Source organism: Solea senegalensis, linkage group LG13 (assembly GCF_019176455.1).
Source record: "Solea senegalensis isolate Sse05_10M linkage group LG13, IFAPA_SoseM_1, whole genome shotgun sequence".
NCBI lineage: Eukaryota > Metazoa > Chordata > Actinopteri > Pleuronectiformes > Soleidae > Solea > Solea senegalensis.
In genome coordinates, this window is record NC_058033.1 from 5338430 (window position 1) to 5354323 (window position 15894).

At 41.2% G+C, this 15894-nt stretch overlaps 1 protein-coding gene across 3 annotated transcripts in view; it reads right to left on the minus strand.

Moving 5' to 3' along the window:
* LOC122779354 (glutamate receptor 4) overlaps window positions 1-15894 on the minus strand; it is a 120115-nt gene that overhangs the window by 36730 nt on the left and 67491 nt on the right. For 2 of the 3 annotated variants that reach the window (XM_044041571.1, XM_044041569.1), the window contains exons 5-9: window positions 11606-11659; window positions 10551-10709; window positions 6176-6343; window positions 5140-5244; window positions 1945-2055 (exon numbers count right to left, since the gene is read on the minus strand). In XM_044041571.1, coding sequence (XP_043897506.1) covers window positions 1945-2055; window positions 5140-5244; window positions 6176-6343; window positions 10551-10709; window positions 11606-11659 — 597 coding nt within the window. Of the gene's footprint in view, window positions 1-637; window positions 1056-1944; window positions 2056-5139; window positions 5245-6175; window positions 6344-10550; window positions 10710-11605; window positions 11660-15894 lie in introns of those variants that run through there. The other variant, XM_044041570.1, reaches the window with a different exon arrangement.

The window sequence follows — 15894 nt, forward strand, 5'->3', positions numbered from 1 at the left end:
AGACACCAGCTATTGCATGTTTTTCTTAATATGAATGAGTGCGTCACAATTTGCTTCCAAATGAATCACAATGTGCAAAGGCCTTAAGAAAACCCTGCATGTATCACAAGACACTTTGTTTAGTTTGTGCCGAGCAAAACGGTGAACACACACTTTAAAAGCAGCCGTCACAATGTAACTATAACATCACGCTACACACACACACAAGCATGATGGATATGAACTGGGATGATTATGAGAGGATTAGTCTTTCTAAGCTGTTTTAAGGCTCAGTGTGTCGTGTTCTGTGCGTTGGAGCAGGTACAGTGACAGATTCAGAGCAGAGAGTGAATCAGTTGGACATACAAGATTCAAAGATTCTACTTTTTTCTTTTGAAATCGTAGGATCTCCACAGAATTCACACCAAGATGGAACTGAACTGTATGGAATTAGATCTGTGTCAATATAAACAAACAACACTTAATAAAATATCGATTTAAACTCCAGGACACTCTAAGTTGACCGTGAGCAGATAGTTGTTTGACTCTACGTGTCCCTGTGATGGACTGGCGATGTGGGTGCGACTCCTGCCTGTTGCCGTATGTCAGCTGATGTGGAGGATAAAGCGGTAGAAGGTGGATGAATGGATGAAGCTGCCACAAAAACACAACATACGACTCGATAACACGCGCACACACACATTGTTTATGCTCGCAAACAGACACTGAGCCGTTAGGAGAAACCATTTTAGCCTGAATGGGCGTCCATCTGCGAGCACCGTCCTTAAGAAAAAAAAAAGTAAAATCTCAATTTGCATTTCATTTTCCTCTCCAGTGGCTCCAGTCCTCGCTGAGATTTCTGAGCAGGGCGTCCATTAACATGTGAGTGTGTGTATGTGTGTGTGTGCGTGTGTGTGTGTGTCTCTGTCTGTCTCTCCTCTCGTCTCCTCAGTGTCTTTAGGTTTCATTTTGGCTCGGCCTTCAGTGTCCGTCACTCTGCCTTTAAGGGCTTTCATATCCTGCTTGCGTCCGACTGCAGGGGCTCAGTTTCTTAAAATGGGGTTCCTCATCAGGGGCTGAAAAGAGGGAGGATTGTGCTGAGCTGTGACTCTCCATTCTCACCTCCTTCCTTCCTCCTCCTCCTCCTCCACTCAGCTGCTACATGTATGGTTCAACATCTGTCTGCAGCTGCAGCCAGACTTTCACATGCCATGCAAAGGCCGTTCACTTGTATCACGCTTACAGTGTATGAATCAGGATAAGTACACATTGCCCTTCTCCCATGCCAATAACTGTTGTTTGGATTTAGAAATTTGGATTTTAAGGATGAAAAATGTGCTAAATTTGGGGTTTTGTTCTAAATATTTGTTTTTTTAATAATTTTCACAAAAATCAGTAAATCTACAGCAAGAAACACGAGGGAAATACAGTAAAAAGATAAGATTCATAACCATCAGCTGGAAATAATGAATAAAAAGATAGAGTAGAACTATTGAAGTGTGTATACACAATTCTCTACAATTCTCCATTAATTATATTCACACATTCTATTTATTATCCCGTTATATTTATTTTTCATATAATTTAAAGGGTCTTGCTACGTTAATATTTCATATTTATACATTTATACATATTGATAATTTCATCATATATGTATATATATATATATTTTTTGGAAATGTAGCACATCCAATTTCCCCTCCCACCCATGAGATTAATATTATATTCTGATGCTGAATTTAAAAGGTGTAGAAGAAGCCGCTGATCAGCACACACCGATCCTGTCAGGACCAGTAGTCCTCATGGAGACCAAAACCTGGTCCCAATGAGGCGGAAACTAGTTTGATTTAGAGCTAAGATTTGAATTGTGGTCAGGTTAAGGTTAAAGTTAGGGTTTGATATTAAGTGGTTATGGTTGATTTTAGGGTTAATGTTTGGGGCGTGTTTGACATGCCGGTCTCTTACCATGATAGTCGTCACGACGACGGTTCGGTTCTCCATGCCGGACGTGTCATTAGGGAGCAGCGGAGAATCCTGGATCAGCACCAGTTTGTCCGTGTCAGTCCAGTAGCCGATCTGTGCGGAGGAGAAAAATATGAGTTTGTGTCGCACGATGTGTTCAAGTGCATGTAGAATTAAAATGAGTATCATCAGAATAGTATATCATTTACACACACACACACCAATTTAATGACAGTATATCACACATTCTTTCGTACACACCAGGATTGAACACAAACGCAAGCTGGGCACAGGAGCAGTGGGCAGCACTTATCTGCACCTGGGGAGCAACTGGCATTGGTTGCCTTGCTCAAGGGGCAAACCAGCCCTTGACAAATCCCGGGATTTGTACTGGCAACCCTCCGGTTACAAACCCAATGCCTGTCCTCTTGGCCATGGGCTGTCCATGTAGCTACTACACTGTGTATATATATACATATATATATGTATATACAGCTTTTACTCCCCACATCTTCTCGAGCTCAAGCTTCTCATGTTCCTTCTTCTTGATGTTGCCGTCACTTGGGATTGCCAAGTCTATCAATACTGCTCCTTCTTCTGCTGCTTATTGACGACCACTGTGTCTGGTTGGTTAGCCATCAGCAGTTTGTCTGTGTGGACCTGTAAAGTCCCAAAGGATCTCAGCCCTATTGTTGTCTTCCATCTCGATCTTGCGACCTCCGGTCCATACTCGGTGCAGATGTTCCTGTACACTATTCCAGCCACTTGGTTGTGGCGTCCATGAACGCCCCTTCCCAGCCAGCATCTTACACGCGACAGTAAGTGCTGAACTGTCTCAGGGACGTCTTTACACAGTCTACACTTTGGGTTCTGCCTGGTATGATAGACTCCAGCCTCTATTGATCTAGTGCTTAAGGCTTGCTCTTGTGCCACCATGATCAGTGTATATATATAATTGATTCATTGCATTAATTCATTGGATACAAATACAATGTATTTCCTGTTTCCTGTCCTTAAAATCCTTTTTTCTCTCATCGTGCTGTGATTCCATTTAAAGGACAAATCTAGACCAGAGATTCAGCTCTGTGAGTCCATACTGACTGTGAGAGTGGATCATGTAACCATTCACAAACTAGTGTAAACAAACATAATCTGCAGTTGTTTGCTTAAAAAAATGTCTAATACTGAAGGATTCATTTTATTAAAGTGACAACAGGGTAAGTAAAAATAACTGTTGCCAGTGTAAGCCAACAGTGTTTTAACACATCTCTGTTTCAGTGGTTGCGTATTTGGCGCCACCAGAGCATATTGATTGGTTTTAAAACAAAAACAGAGCAGTGAGGACGCAGTGAAAGACACTACAGCTTTGTTTTGTTTTTGCTTTGCTCGAGTTATTGCCCCGTAGTCTCGACTGACTTATCGATTTCCATCTCAATTTGGAGATGAAAGTCGCGCTGAGCGTTCAGGTGGGGCGGGCGTTTGAATGGGTGATTGAATTAGCTCCACAATATGGACAGTTGTGTGAGAGAATTCCCAGAAGTCTATTTAAAACGGCCCAATGCCACGAGATTACTGACAAAACCACTGTCATTCCAACGAATGGACTGAGAAGCTCACATATGCTTCAGAGAAGAAAGTGAAAGCACAGTTACCGCTACGTCAGATGAACTCTATTTCCTTTAAATGGTTCAGTTTGGTACGTCACGCAATTATTTAGGTTTCCATCATCAAACGTAGAGAAAGGTTTCAAATTAATGGCACCCTTCAGTTGGGAGACCATGCCTGACCAGTGGTCTGAGCTAGAAACACTGCAGTCGGTTAATTTGTTGACAGAGACTTAACACTTTCATACATAATAAACAGATCACAATACTAATATTCATGATGATATTTCACAAAATTTCAAAATAAGTATTTGTTCTGACAAGAAACTACGTATAATTCACAACAAACTAACAAGAATGAATCTCTAAATAGTAAAAACTGAGAGAAATAACTAATTTAACTGGATACTAAGTGGTGGGCCACATGAAGTAGATTGAGGGGGCTGTATGTGGCCCGTGAGCCACAAGTTTGAGACCTTTTTCTTTAACTGTGTCACATTCCAAACAGTTCCAAACTGCACTGTACCAATTGGCGGTTATAAAAGGTTTTGTCGGTGGTTCACTTCTATGTCGGGCCCTTAATCCTGTGGGCCCCTAAATTGCCCCGACACGGCCCTGCTCATGCAGCTCCTTTTACCGTCCAGGAGTCCTTGACTGACGGTTTGACTGACAGGAAGTGACAGATGTGATATGTGTGTTACAATACGAACACACTGAGAGGAGGCGCACAGTAACGGTCAGCTGATTTATGACTTTTGATTTCCCTCACGAAAAGAAACGCCAATAAGTATTGATCTTTGAGTGTATTGATCGTAAAATAAGACGCGAGCGTTTGACAGCAGCCGTAAGCAGCTATAAGTCACAGTGTGTGTTGCTGCTGCTGACGAGCCAGACAGTGGAAGGAGGAGCAGTGATTGGCTGATACTCTTCTGTGATGCTGGACACCGAGGTGATGGAGGAATTGTGGGGAAATGTAGAAGAAAAGAGCCAAAGATCCAAAAACACACACACACAGTCTGGTTTCCATGACTCCAGAGGACATTGCGTTGACTTCCTGGAGACTTAACTTTAAAATCTACCTTAAAATGTAATCATTTAGATTATGGGGACATCATTTTTGTCCCCACAAAAAAGACAAGTCCCCATATTGTGACTGCGTAAACAGATTTAGGTCCCCACAACATAAGGAATACCAGGCACACACACGCACACGCAGTGTCCTGACAGGACACACACTGTGAATGAAGGACAGGTTAAAACTTTTTTTTTGATTGACGGGAACTCCTCTATGCTTCCTCACTGCTCCTCCTCTCATTCTACCTTCTCTTGGTTGCTCTCCATTTCATTTAACCCTCCTGTCATCTCTCTCTCTCTCTCTATCTTTCTTATGTCATGTTTTCTATTTATTTATTCTATTTATTGTAAAAGGATGCTGGACATCTATCTATCTATCTCTCTATCTATCTATCTATCTATCTATCTGTCTATCTATCTATCTATCTATCTATCTATCTATCTATCCATCTATCTATCGAAAAAAATAAATCACGACACAAACAAACAGCGAGTGTGTGAGTGTGGTGTGAAGTTTTACCCGTCTGGGTCCATTACTCTTCAGCTCAAACACGTCCATATTGTAGTTGACCCTGCGGCCATAGTGGTCAAACTGGACATTACCTGTTAATCCCTGCAGCCGGACCTGCACACAGAGGACGACAGGGAATCAAACTTCCAACTATAAAACAGTAAATACTGTAGGTTTATACATTTATTATAAAAACAAAACTGTTGCATAAAAAAGGTATATTTATTTTGGATGGTGAGAACATAATTTCACAGGAAGCAGCACAGTGATTGAAGAACAATCATGATCTTTGAAGTTGGGGAAACTGAGGACACATTTTTAATGTTTAAATATATCCTGAGGAGGATTTAACTGATTTTCTAGTTGGCTTTAATCATACTTATGCATTTCAAACAACTGTTTACATGGTTCTAAAGAAATAGGTCACACATATTCAAGCAGAGACTCCAGCTTAAGTGACGCTACTTTTACTATGTCCTCAGGAGTGACAACCGTAGACTTTTCATTCGACATTTAAAACCATAGAGGACAAATAAAATCACCTCGACAACAAATTCAAGGACTTTTACTAAGCAAAGTAGAGTGGAAATACTGGACTGTGGATTGCAGATTATTTTGTCCTTTAAAGGGTTTTATTATCTGATGAGGATGTGTACGTACAATATCATGGTAATTCACAGAAAAAGGTGAGAGAATCTGATTTCTTTTGTTCCAATAAAGTGGATTCAGTTCCAGAAGCAAACGTGTTATACATCCCGACATGTAATGTAACTTATTAGTTTTGATTCCAAGTAAGTATGCAGGGTTCCAACACCTTGGTTGACATCAAATTCAAGGACTTTTCGAGGACGATCCAGGACCTATGTCCTCAAATTTAAGTCTAGTCTACGTACATCGAGCAATGCGGGGGATGAAACAGTAGGTGGCGTCGTAACAAACAAGAGAGACATTTACCTAAATGTCAACTTAATGTTGTTCTTATTGAGGGAGAATTTCAAAAACCCTGGATGTTGTATCCTTCACGTCTTCCCTCGCTCTCTCTCACCTGTTTGAGAGTGCGCTCCATGTCGATGCCCTGGTTCCACGGGGCGGCGGGGTTGGCGAGACAGTCGCCCGCGTTCCCCCGTCTGGAAATGTCCACCTTCTGCCTGCGCAGGTTCCTGAAGGCCTCGGCCATCACCATCACGCCGTCATATGTGAGCGCTGAGGTGTACTGGGAAGGAGATACAGACTTTACTGTGTTTGTTTACAAAGACCTTACTTATCCTGCAGCTGCAAAAACAAACGTCACATCTCATAAAAGCGCTGCAGTAGGAATTATGGTTCAACTCCGACCTTTTCGATTAATCAGAGAGAAATAAAACACTATTTGTAACACTGTCACCTGGTTTGGGTACACACAGTGCAAAAAAGTTATGAGGCCAATTAAATGCTGATTTAGCGGAATGTTCTGCAGCATTTGCTGGTCGGATATCTTTGAAAACAACCTGCGTGAAGCTGAATCAGCGAGCACGCTGCGTTTCTGCAGCGCGCCGTAGAGTCGTGGCAGCTGTAGGGGGCGCAGCACTTTTAGTGCACTCATTATTCTCCGGGAGTGAGAGTCAGGAAGAGCACACACCCCCACAGCGTTAGCCCACTCTCCCAGAGTCCATCTTTGACCCGGAGACCTCACGCTGCATCTGATTATTTGGATCCACAAAAAAATCACTCTCTCCCTATAACTCACCTCTGGCGTGGCAGAAAACTAATTGAGGGAAAGACAAAAAGGCAGCAGGATGAGAAGGAGGGATGAGGGAGGCAGGGAAAGGGCTGACGGGCTGTCCAGCCGGGCGGCAGCCTGGCATCAATTATCCCAACTAGCAGGAGTTCATTAACTTTGCCTCCGGTCGGGGGGTGAATCCTATTCATTAAACCCACTGCTCACTGTGACGTTATGGCTCTGAACAGAGACACTACACTCCATCCCCCGGTTCCTCTTTGACAAATTGCTGCAGAGAATAACACACACACACACGCTCACTCACTTATACATGCAACCAATCAAGGTGCGACGTAAACGACCCAACAATCAGTACGATTGTTGCTATCAGCTCAATTCTGCCAGGAACGTGAAAAAGGTGTCAGTGTGGGATTAATCCGAGTAATGCTTGTGTGACAAGAGTCCGAAATCTGCCACTTTTTGTTTTTCCAATCAGCACACTGAAGAAAACATCGATATAGACGCTAGGGAGTGAGATTTAAAAGCATTGTAGGTAAATGAATTCCTCTCACTGCACCTTCTCTTTCTGAGCAAGTGAGAGAATCTCTCACCAGTCTGTAAATCAAAGCAGACTCCATGAAAGGAACTACTACTGTCAGGACATTATACACTGTAGAGCTGATACTTAAAGTGGAACTATGCAGGATTTTCACCCTAATTTAACAGCTTTGGAATCGTTGTGACGGTTAAAATAATGTCTCCTTGCAAGAGCCCTCAGAATCAGGAGCTCGGGTCGAAACACGGATTGCTTCACGGCTCTACACACAAACCCCCCGATTCAGATACTACAAGATCAAGACAGTGATTGCGTGATTTTTGGCATTCATCATGGCAGAGCTGGCGGAAAAGAAGCAGAGAAAACTGTTGTCGGAGGAAGCGAGGAATTAAAACACACAGACCGACATGGACGTGGCTTCACGTCTGGTGTTCGCCAGCTCCGTTGAAAACAAATACACAAAGCCAGGAGAGGGGAAGGGAGGGAAGAGGATAAAGTGGCAGATGGTGGTGTAGTAAAAAATATACACAAAAACTGTAGGGGGCGCTCCGATAAAGTGACCAGACTTGGAAAACCAAGCATAAATTGGGCACGAGAGGCTGGCTTTACTCGATAGTCATCGCGCCTACAAAACTACAAGAAACACCTTTGCTGACACTTTCTCTGTCGCTCTGCATACGTCATCCAGATTATCGGTCCGTACAGTTGCATACCGATTTTGGCCACACCTCTTGGAAGAGGGAGTTTCCAGACCCATACTTCACTGACATTGAGATGCAGATGCGACAAAATGGAGGACTCCTCCACTCACCCATCCCTTCCCCAACTGTGTCAGTCATCTATGTTTGCTTCTGCACACCAGAAATGACGCACACTTTCTCCACACTCCCACTCTCTCGTCTGCTTCCAATTCATTCTTCATTAGTTTATAAAATTAAATGAAATTTAATTAAGTTAAAACAAAAAAAACTGTATTAGTTCCCGGGGGCAAATCAAAGACTCAAAGAGCAGTTGTCAACAAAACACAAAACAAGTCAAGCTCTGCTTTCAGAAATCTCATTTCCAAAGATAATTAATTAAGGAACGCAGCGTCGTTGTGTGGCAGCGTGGTTTTGAAGAGACACTGTCGTTACAGCTGCGTTAATCTCACTAACAAATGTCACTGTGGACGAGAAATGACAAGAGAGACACAGATCAGGTGAACGTCACCATTCTCATTCTTGCTGACCAAGCTGTAATTGGCCAATTTGTTTCCCCACACAGGAAATCAAGCTTTTGATGAGATAACTGCTGCGGCTAATTGGAAGATACGGTATGAAGGGAAGTCCGGCTAAGATAAGGATGTTTGTGAAGGTTACAGCTGGACTTGGTCTCTCTCTCTCTTCTACGGTTATCAAAGGCTTCCCAAAGATCTGATGATTGAAAAAGTAATCTGAGCAGTGTGAGTTAGTTCACCGCCTGCCAAAAAAACAATAACAAAGACACAGCAGCCGTGTTAAAGCCTGAGCAGAAAGAAAGAAGGTTCTGACTGTGAGTCAGGCTGTGGACAAACTCACAGGGAGCAGAGTCATTTGGTCTGAGTAGATTTCCAGGAGGGAAGGCAATTTATCAAGAGGTGGAGTGGACACACACACACACACACACACACACACACACACACACGTACACACGCACACACACAGAGTCATGTCGCCATGACTTCAGGGGAATTCACATCGACTAAATTCCTGGAGATTTATGCAAACCTGTGCTGTAATTACTACTTACAAAACACTTAACCTAAGCAAACACAGATTAACCTAAACTAAATTTGTCTAACTAATCAATGACTCTCTTATCTTAACCCAACCTAACCTGTAACCTATCCTACACTAAGTTAACCCAACCTCACCCAACTTAATCTTAACTAACCTTAGCTAACCTGAAGTTGTGTATTAGTCAAACACAAGTGGGACATTTTTGAGATGTTTTCACTCTGGGACCCAAAAATAGAGTTTTACTCCTAAAACATGAGTTACATGGTAACAATACAACACGCACGCACGCACACAGTGTAACTCGCACCACTTCCACTCTGCTGTGTCTCTGTATTTTAAAACAGAAATCTTAGGTTGGACACAGATTTGCTGGGGGGGAGAAGGTTTGCTGACCACAGCGACGTGGTGATGATGATGATGATGCCTTCACCGCCACTTACAATCTGTGCGGCTGCAGAGAACGTAAAGTGGGTCAGTCTGTCACACGCAGAGGAACAGAGCACATTTATCAGGATTAAACCTCCTCTGTTTTATTTTTATTATTTATTTTATTATTCTTACACAACCTCCAGGTGATGATTAAAGGGACCATCGTTGGTGGATGTTACTTACAAACTCCTTGAAGTCTATATACGTTGTACGTTGTATGTATGTACGTTCACATAATGTGGAAATGCATGTTTATTATTTATTATCATTATCTTGACTGTCTTTGCTGCTGTGACAATGTAAATTCCCCCACTAAGGGACTACTAAAGGATGATCTTATCTTATCTTAAAATGCAGATAAACTTTATGAAACACAGGTCTTTTTAAATAAGAAGTGACAAAATTCACATTATCCTTTATAAAGATCTTCTTGTTGAGGTTCGGTGAAATCTTTATTGTCCTTGGTATGGAATAATAATAATGATAATAATAATAATAATAATAATAATAATAATAATAACTTAGATTTGAAGCCACATAGAAACACCAGATAACCTCAAATTTCAAATAAGAACAGACAGTAAAACTATAGAGCTTGGACTTCAATTACAGTTTTTTTTAATCCAGGTCAGCTATTTGATGATTTAATAATTTAATTTCACTTGGTGCAAACAATTCCTAGTCGCTGAGAGTGTAAAATGAGATGAAACCCTCCAAAGGGAAGCAATTAAACTGTGAAAACTGTGCTTTCTCTTTAATATGAACCACTTTAATTCTCTGTCTGAAGCCCTCTGCACAGTTCTCCTGCACAATTACAAAGCCACCGTATTACAGATTCCTGTGCACGACCTCAGAAACATTCAAGTCTTTAAGAGAAAGTCTGACCACTGAGTCACTGCTTATGAATTTAATTTAACTCGGAGACGACAAAGCAAAGTTTTCAGACAAATGAACGCTGAATAAATTGCCATGGACCGACCTTGGGCGGAGCGTCGGAGCCGGGATACTCCCTCTGATCCAGCTTGTTCCAGCGCTGCATCAGTTTGATGACCATGGGGTTGCTGAAGTCCACCAGCTGGAAGCCCGTCACGTTGGCGCCGCCGTGCATGAAGCGCTCCAGGTTGATGTCCTTGAAACCCTGAAGGACACGGAGAGGAGAGACGTGGTCACGGTCCAAATCCAGGTTTAGCGGCGACTGATGACTCGATTTCATGACATGACGAGCACGAAGGTGACACACTGAACATTTATGGAACATATGACGTGAATTAAAGAACATAAAGATTTTGTCTCCTTGGTTTTAATCCTACAAATCTGATGAAATGGGCTCGTAACATAGTTACAATTTATTGTTTTAGCGATTAAATCATTTGAATATTACATCATTTACACACATTTATCCTCAACTGTGTTACTTTGTGTTGCATTTATTGTATTTATGCTGTTTTAAAAGGCTTTAAAGATAATTTGATCATTTATACCTCAACATTTTTGCTGGTTGAAAAGCTTGTTCCTCTTCTTTATCATTACATTACACTGCATTCACCTCCTATTATTGTTATCATATGTTATTTAACTCCAGATGTGAAGGCCCATTTTTTCACTCCAGCGTGGCTTCGATTTGTTACATTGCCATTTAAAAATAATAATTCTAATTACTTTGGTAACACTTTATATTCAGGAACACATATTCACCATTAACTAGGTGCTTACTAACATGCATATGAGTAGCATACTAGCCTTTTATTAGTAAATATTAAGCACGTATTAACACCTTATATAGGAAAAATCTTAATTTACATGTTAAGCAGCAGATGGAGCTCAGTCGGGACACAAGACAACACAATGTTTGCAATTTTTTGGTAGGTTTTCCAGAAAATCTTTTCTTTTCTTTAAAAAGATAAATAAGAATAATTTTCAGGGCCCATTTTCACATAGACTGAAGGACACAGATTCAGGGGAAGAAGGAGACAAACAAGACACGTAAACAACAACAACAATAACAATAACAACAAGTGCCAGTGTTTCCCTCACCAGGTTGGCCATGATGTAATGGTAGCCTTTGACGTGTTTCCCCACGCTGACAATCTGCGAGGAGTCAAAGCACAGTTCAACGTTAATCTGACTGGATTACAGCATATCATACGTTAATGACTTTAAACGATGCATGAGGCAGGTGTATGTGTGTGTGTATGTGTGTGTGTGTGAGAGACACGGTGCGACTGTCAGCTTTAATCCGTAGAGGATCGGACGTCTAAACAAATGAGCAGTCGTTCACAGACGGTGCTGCGTCGCAGAGGAGAAACACACTTCATGCTCACAAGGACGTGACAATGCTGCTGGATAACCTTGCACGACACACACACACACACACACAGAGACACAAACACTGGTGATATAAGCTGACACCTGTTGGGAAATCCAGTCAATAAGAGCATGATTTAATCCTAAAAAAAGGCTTTGAACCACTTTGAACTGTTTGTACCATGGAGTAATCTGTCAGTTATTTACTCAATTAATCGTTGTTAAGGTGTTTGGTCCATAAAATGTCATAAAATGTCAATCATTGTTGACAAAACAACATCCTCAAATGTCTCGTTTTGTCCACAAACTAAAAACATCGCCTCGTATTTTTACATTTTTTGTTGAAGTTGACCTTTTAAATAAAAAGAAGAGTGTTTTTTTTTTATTCTCTCAGAAGCTGAATCATTGATGGACTTTAAATCGTGTGCCGTTAAATTCTTAAGTTAATCTCTGCTTCTCCCTGTGAGTCACCTAATAAATGTTATCAGATAGAGACTCTGCCGCCTGTTTTATAATATCCAGCCGAGCGCGAGCAGTGACTGACTCTCATTTAATTCCATGCAGCTGGTTTTTGCATAAAAAGGGAAAATTAAAAGGACTGAGCGCGGGTCTCATGATCATTACAGCTGTGCCGCGGTTCTTCTCTTTGGTTTTTGTTGTCTTTCACCTCCTTTACCACAAACTGTGAGCGGTGGGAAAAAATCCTGTTAATGGTTTAATCTGATATGAGACGAATCTCCTTCTCAGCAAGTTGAAATTGGCTCTTTCACAGTTTTTCACAGATTAATAAACTCATTTCAGTTTTTTTTTGTGCCAAAGAGATGATAATTAAGTGATTCATTAATTACAGTGTTCTTTAGAGATTTCACTCTTTAACTCTATGCGGCTGCTGCTGCAGCTTTTACTATAGTCTCCCTTCCAGCGCGGGAACTTTTCTCATTTCGCTGGGATTTTGAAAAACCTCAACGCGTTTCAACCAAATTCAACCCCACACTTTCACTCAAAGTACTACCTCCTCTGGACTAGGGACTTTTCAGATTACAAGGAACTCTAGACCCGGGTTCACGACCCAGTCAGAACAAGGGCCTTTCCCGTGTGTCTGGGTTTTCTCTGGGTTCTCCGGTTTCCTACCACAGTCCAAAAACTCGCAGATTTGGCGATTACGCAAATTGAACATTCTAAATTGAGCGTGGGTGTGAGAGTGGAAGGCTGTTTGTCTCTATGTGGCCCTGCGATGGACTGGTGACATGTCCAGGATGTACCCCACCTTTCCGCCCCAATCCCAGCTGAGATTTATACCAACCCCCTTTGCAACCCACCTTTGAACAAGACCTTTAAAAGAAGACAAAGAAAGAAGAAAAGGACGGACGACAAGGTCCAGGCTGAGCAGGAGGTTTAGTCGTTTCTTATAACACTCGCCTGCACGTCATCAGACTCATTTGAAAAAGGTGCAGTGAGTAATCTGCAGCACAGATTACACAGATTACCAGGAATATTTTTTACCAAGGTCAAGGAACAACCTTGGGAAAAGAATTCCCAGTAATCTGTGTAGTTTGTGTTTCCACTGCACCTGAAAATAAAAGTAACCCTTCTGGAAATGTGGGGGCTATTAAAGTGCAGACATTTACTTCAGTCTTGGCTCATGTTGGAAATATAACAAAAGAAGGGAATCGACGTCTTAAATAAAAACTTTACTACTTTTATTGAGTTATAAAGTTTGGTTACTCTTGTTTTCATTTGGGGGGAAAATGTTTGGATTTATGATACGCTGTGATATAAAAATGGAAGAAACAATAACTAATAAAGTTAATTGCAGCCCAGTCAGAATTTATCGGCACAGACCAAACACGAGCCAGTCTGGCAGCGTGAGGATCGGATTCTGTGGCTACAACATCGTGAAGCCACAGAATTATGTGTACTTCAATTATATTACTTAAATACTTAAGTCATTTTCCTTAACATGCTTCATATTATTTTTATAGCAAATATTTTTATTTGTTGTGCCAGCATGGACATGAAACAGGTCTTAAATAGTGTTCACAATGGTCTTAAAAATGTCTTATAAAGATCTTAAATTCGACTTGTTGCAACCTGCAGATATACAGCGTCGATAAGCATAAACTCCACTGTGACTTTATTACAAAACTTGACTTGAAACATGAGTTTGTTGCTCTCACACTAATCCTGAATGTTTAGAACTTTTTTTTTTAAACCCAAACAGGAAGTCAGCCAAGTTGGATTTCCTGCGGCATTTTTTCCAATTTATGAACACATGTTTGAGGCCGTTAGAAAAGTCAGGTTCTCACACAAACTGGCACAGATTTGAAATAATATATCCTTTAGTTGGAGACCTCACTTATGCTCTAATGTGTTTCTGGCTCACCCTAACCCTACATCACGTCTAACACTGCAGGCAGCTTTAATAACAGTAATTCTAATAATAATAATAATAATAATAATAATAATAATTATAATAATATATGATAGGCTTCATCTCTTCTCTTTTAAATCCAACTGACTCAGAGATTCATGGAGAACTGAGTCGGTCATGTTCTCTGCACTGATCTGACACTTAGTGTTTGTGGAGTAACATCTGGTTGCTTATGAGCGCTCATCCATTCTGTTCGAGGTGTTGATAAAGCAGCTAATGAAAACCCATTTACGCATTCAAATCCTTGCCCTGCATCAGAATAATGTGGCACAGCGTAAACATGAACGGCTCACATTTGAAAAAGGAGAAAAAAAAGAAAGAGGACAAAATAGATGTTTACGCCTGTGGCAGCGACTGTGACCACGGCTGCGGAGAACAAGTCATCACAAACACAATTTGCCTCAAAGTGGTTTACAGAAAGTGACATCCTTTATCCTGAGACCCCTTCATGTAAGGGGAAAAACTCCGGGAGAGGGAGAAACCTCAGGAGGAGCCAAACAAAACCCAACAAAATTTACTAAATCCCTACGAGCACGGAATGAGTATGACCTGGGAACCTCGAGTAATATCTGTGATGTTAATCCCATGCGAATCGTCCATGTGTGTAATGAGTAAAGTAAAAATTCCACTGGAAATTACCTTCCATATTTCAGCAGACATAGAGGTGCTGTGATAATATTAGTTTTCTCTGCCTCTTCCTCGGTCAGAAGCAAGAACAGAGGCTGCCTTGGAAGGTTTTGAATGTGCGTTGGATGCAGAGTTAACTTGGAACTGAAGGCAATGAAAAGACCAGAACCAAGGAAAAACGATGAGACTGAGACGGATGATATGCGTCGGCGCGTGCGGTCAGGAAATCTCTCAACACGCTCCATCCATCAATCCATGCATTTTACAATGTAGTGTGATTTTATTTGCAGTGATGCAAAAAAAAAAACCTGTAGTGCATGGAAGCTGACATCATGTCAAATCACAGGCTTTGCATAACCGTGCAACATGTGCCTCACGTGTGAAGTTAGATTTGTGTCAATATTGTCAAACAACACGTCTCACGAAGCAAGTACAAAATCAAAATACACAAAATGCAAATAAAATATCGTTTTAATCATTCAAAAATATTGTATTTTATTTTTTTGAAAATACACATTTTGTCTGCAATGATTTGCGCTGTTGTTTTTTGTTTGCGATTCCGTCCATGGGCGGGGCTTAGGAAGCTGCCTGCTGATTGGCTACTGAGTTTTGTAGCGACAGCTCAACGGACCGGAAGTTTTCATGGGCTTGGTGTCGCTGTCCCTCTGGAACTCGTTCCCCAAGTTTTCCCCATCGACATCTGGCAAAATAATTCTAAGTAGTGAACGTTTGTTAAGCGTGAGCTCGAGCTGTTGCTCCAAAACTCAGTAGCCAATCAGCAGACAGCGTCCTAAGATCCACCCACGGCACAAAGAACAAGTGAGGGAGAGAACAAAAGAGTCGCAGCAAACAAAATTCCGGTCATTGCAAACAAAAGTGTATTTTTAAAAAAATAAAATACAATATCTTTCAACGATTAAATTAATATTTTATTTGCAGTTTGTGTGTTTTGATTTTTGTG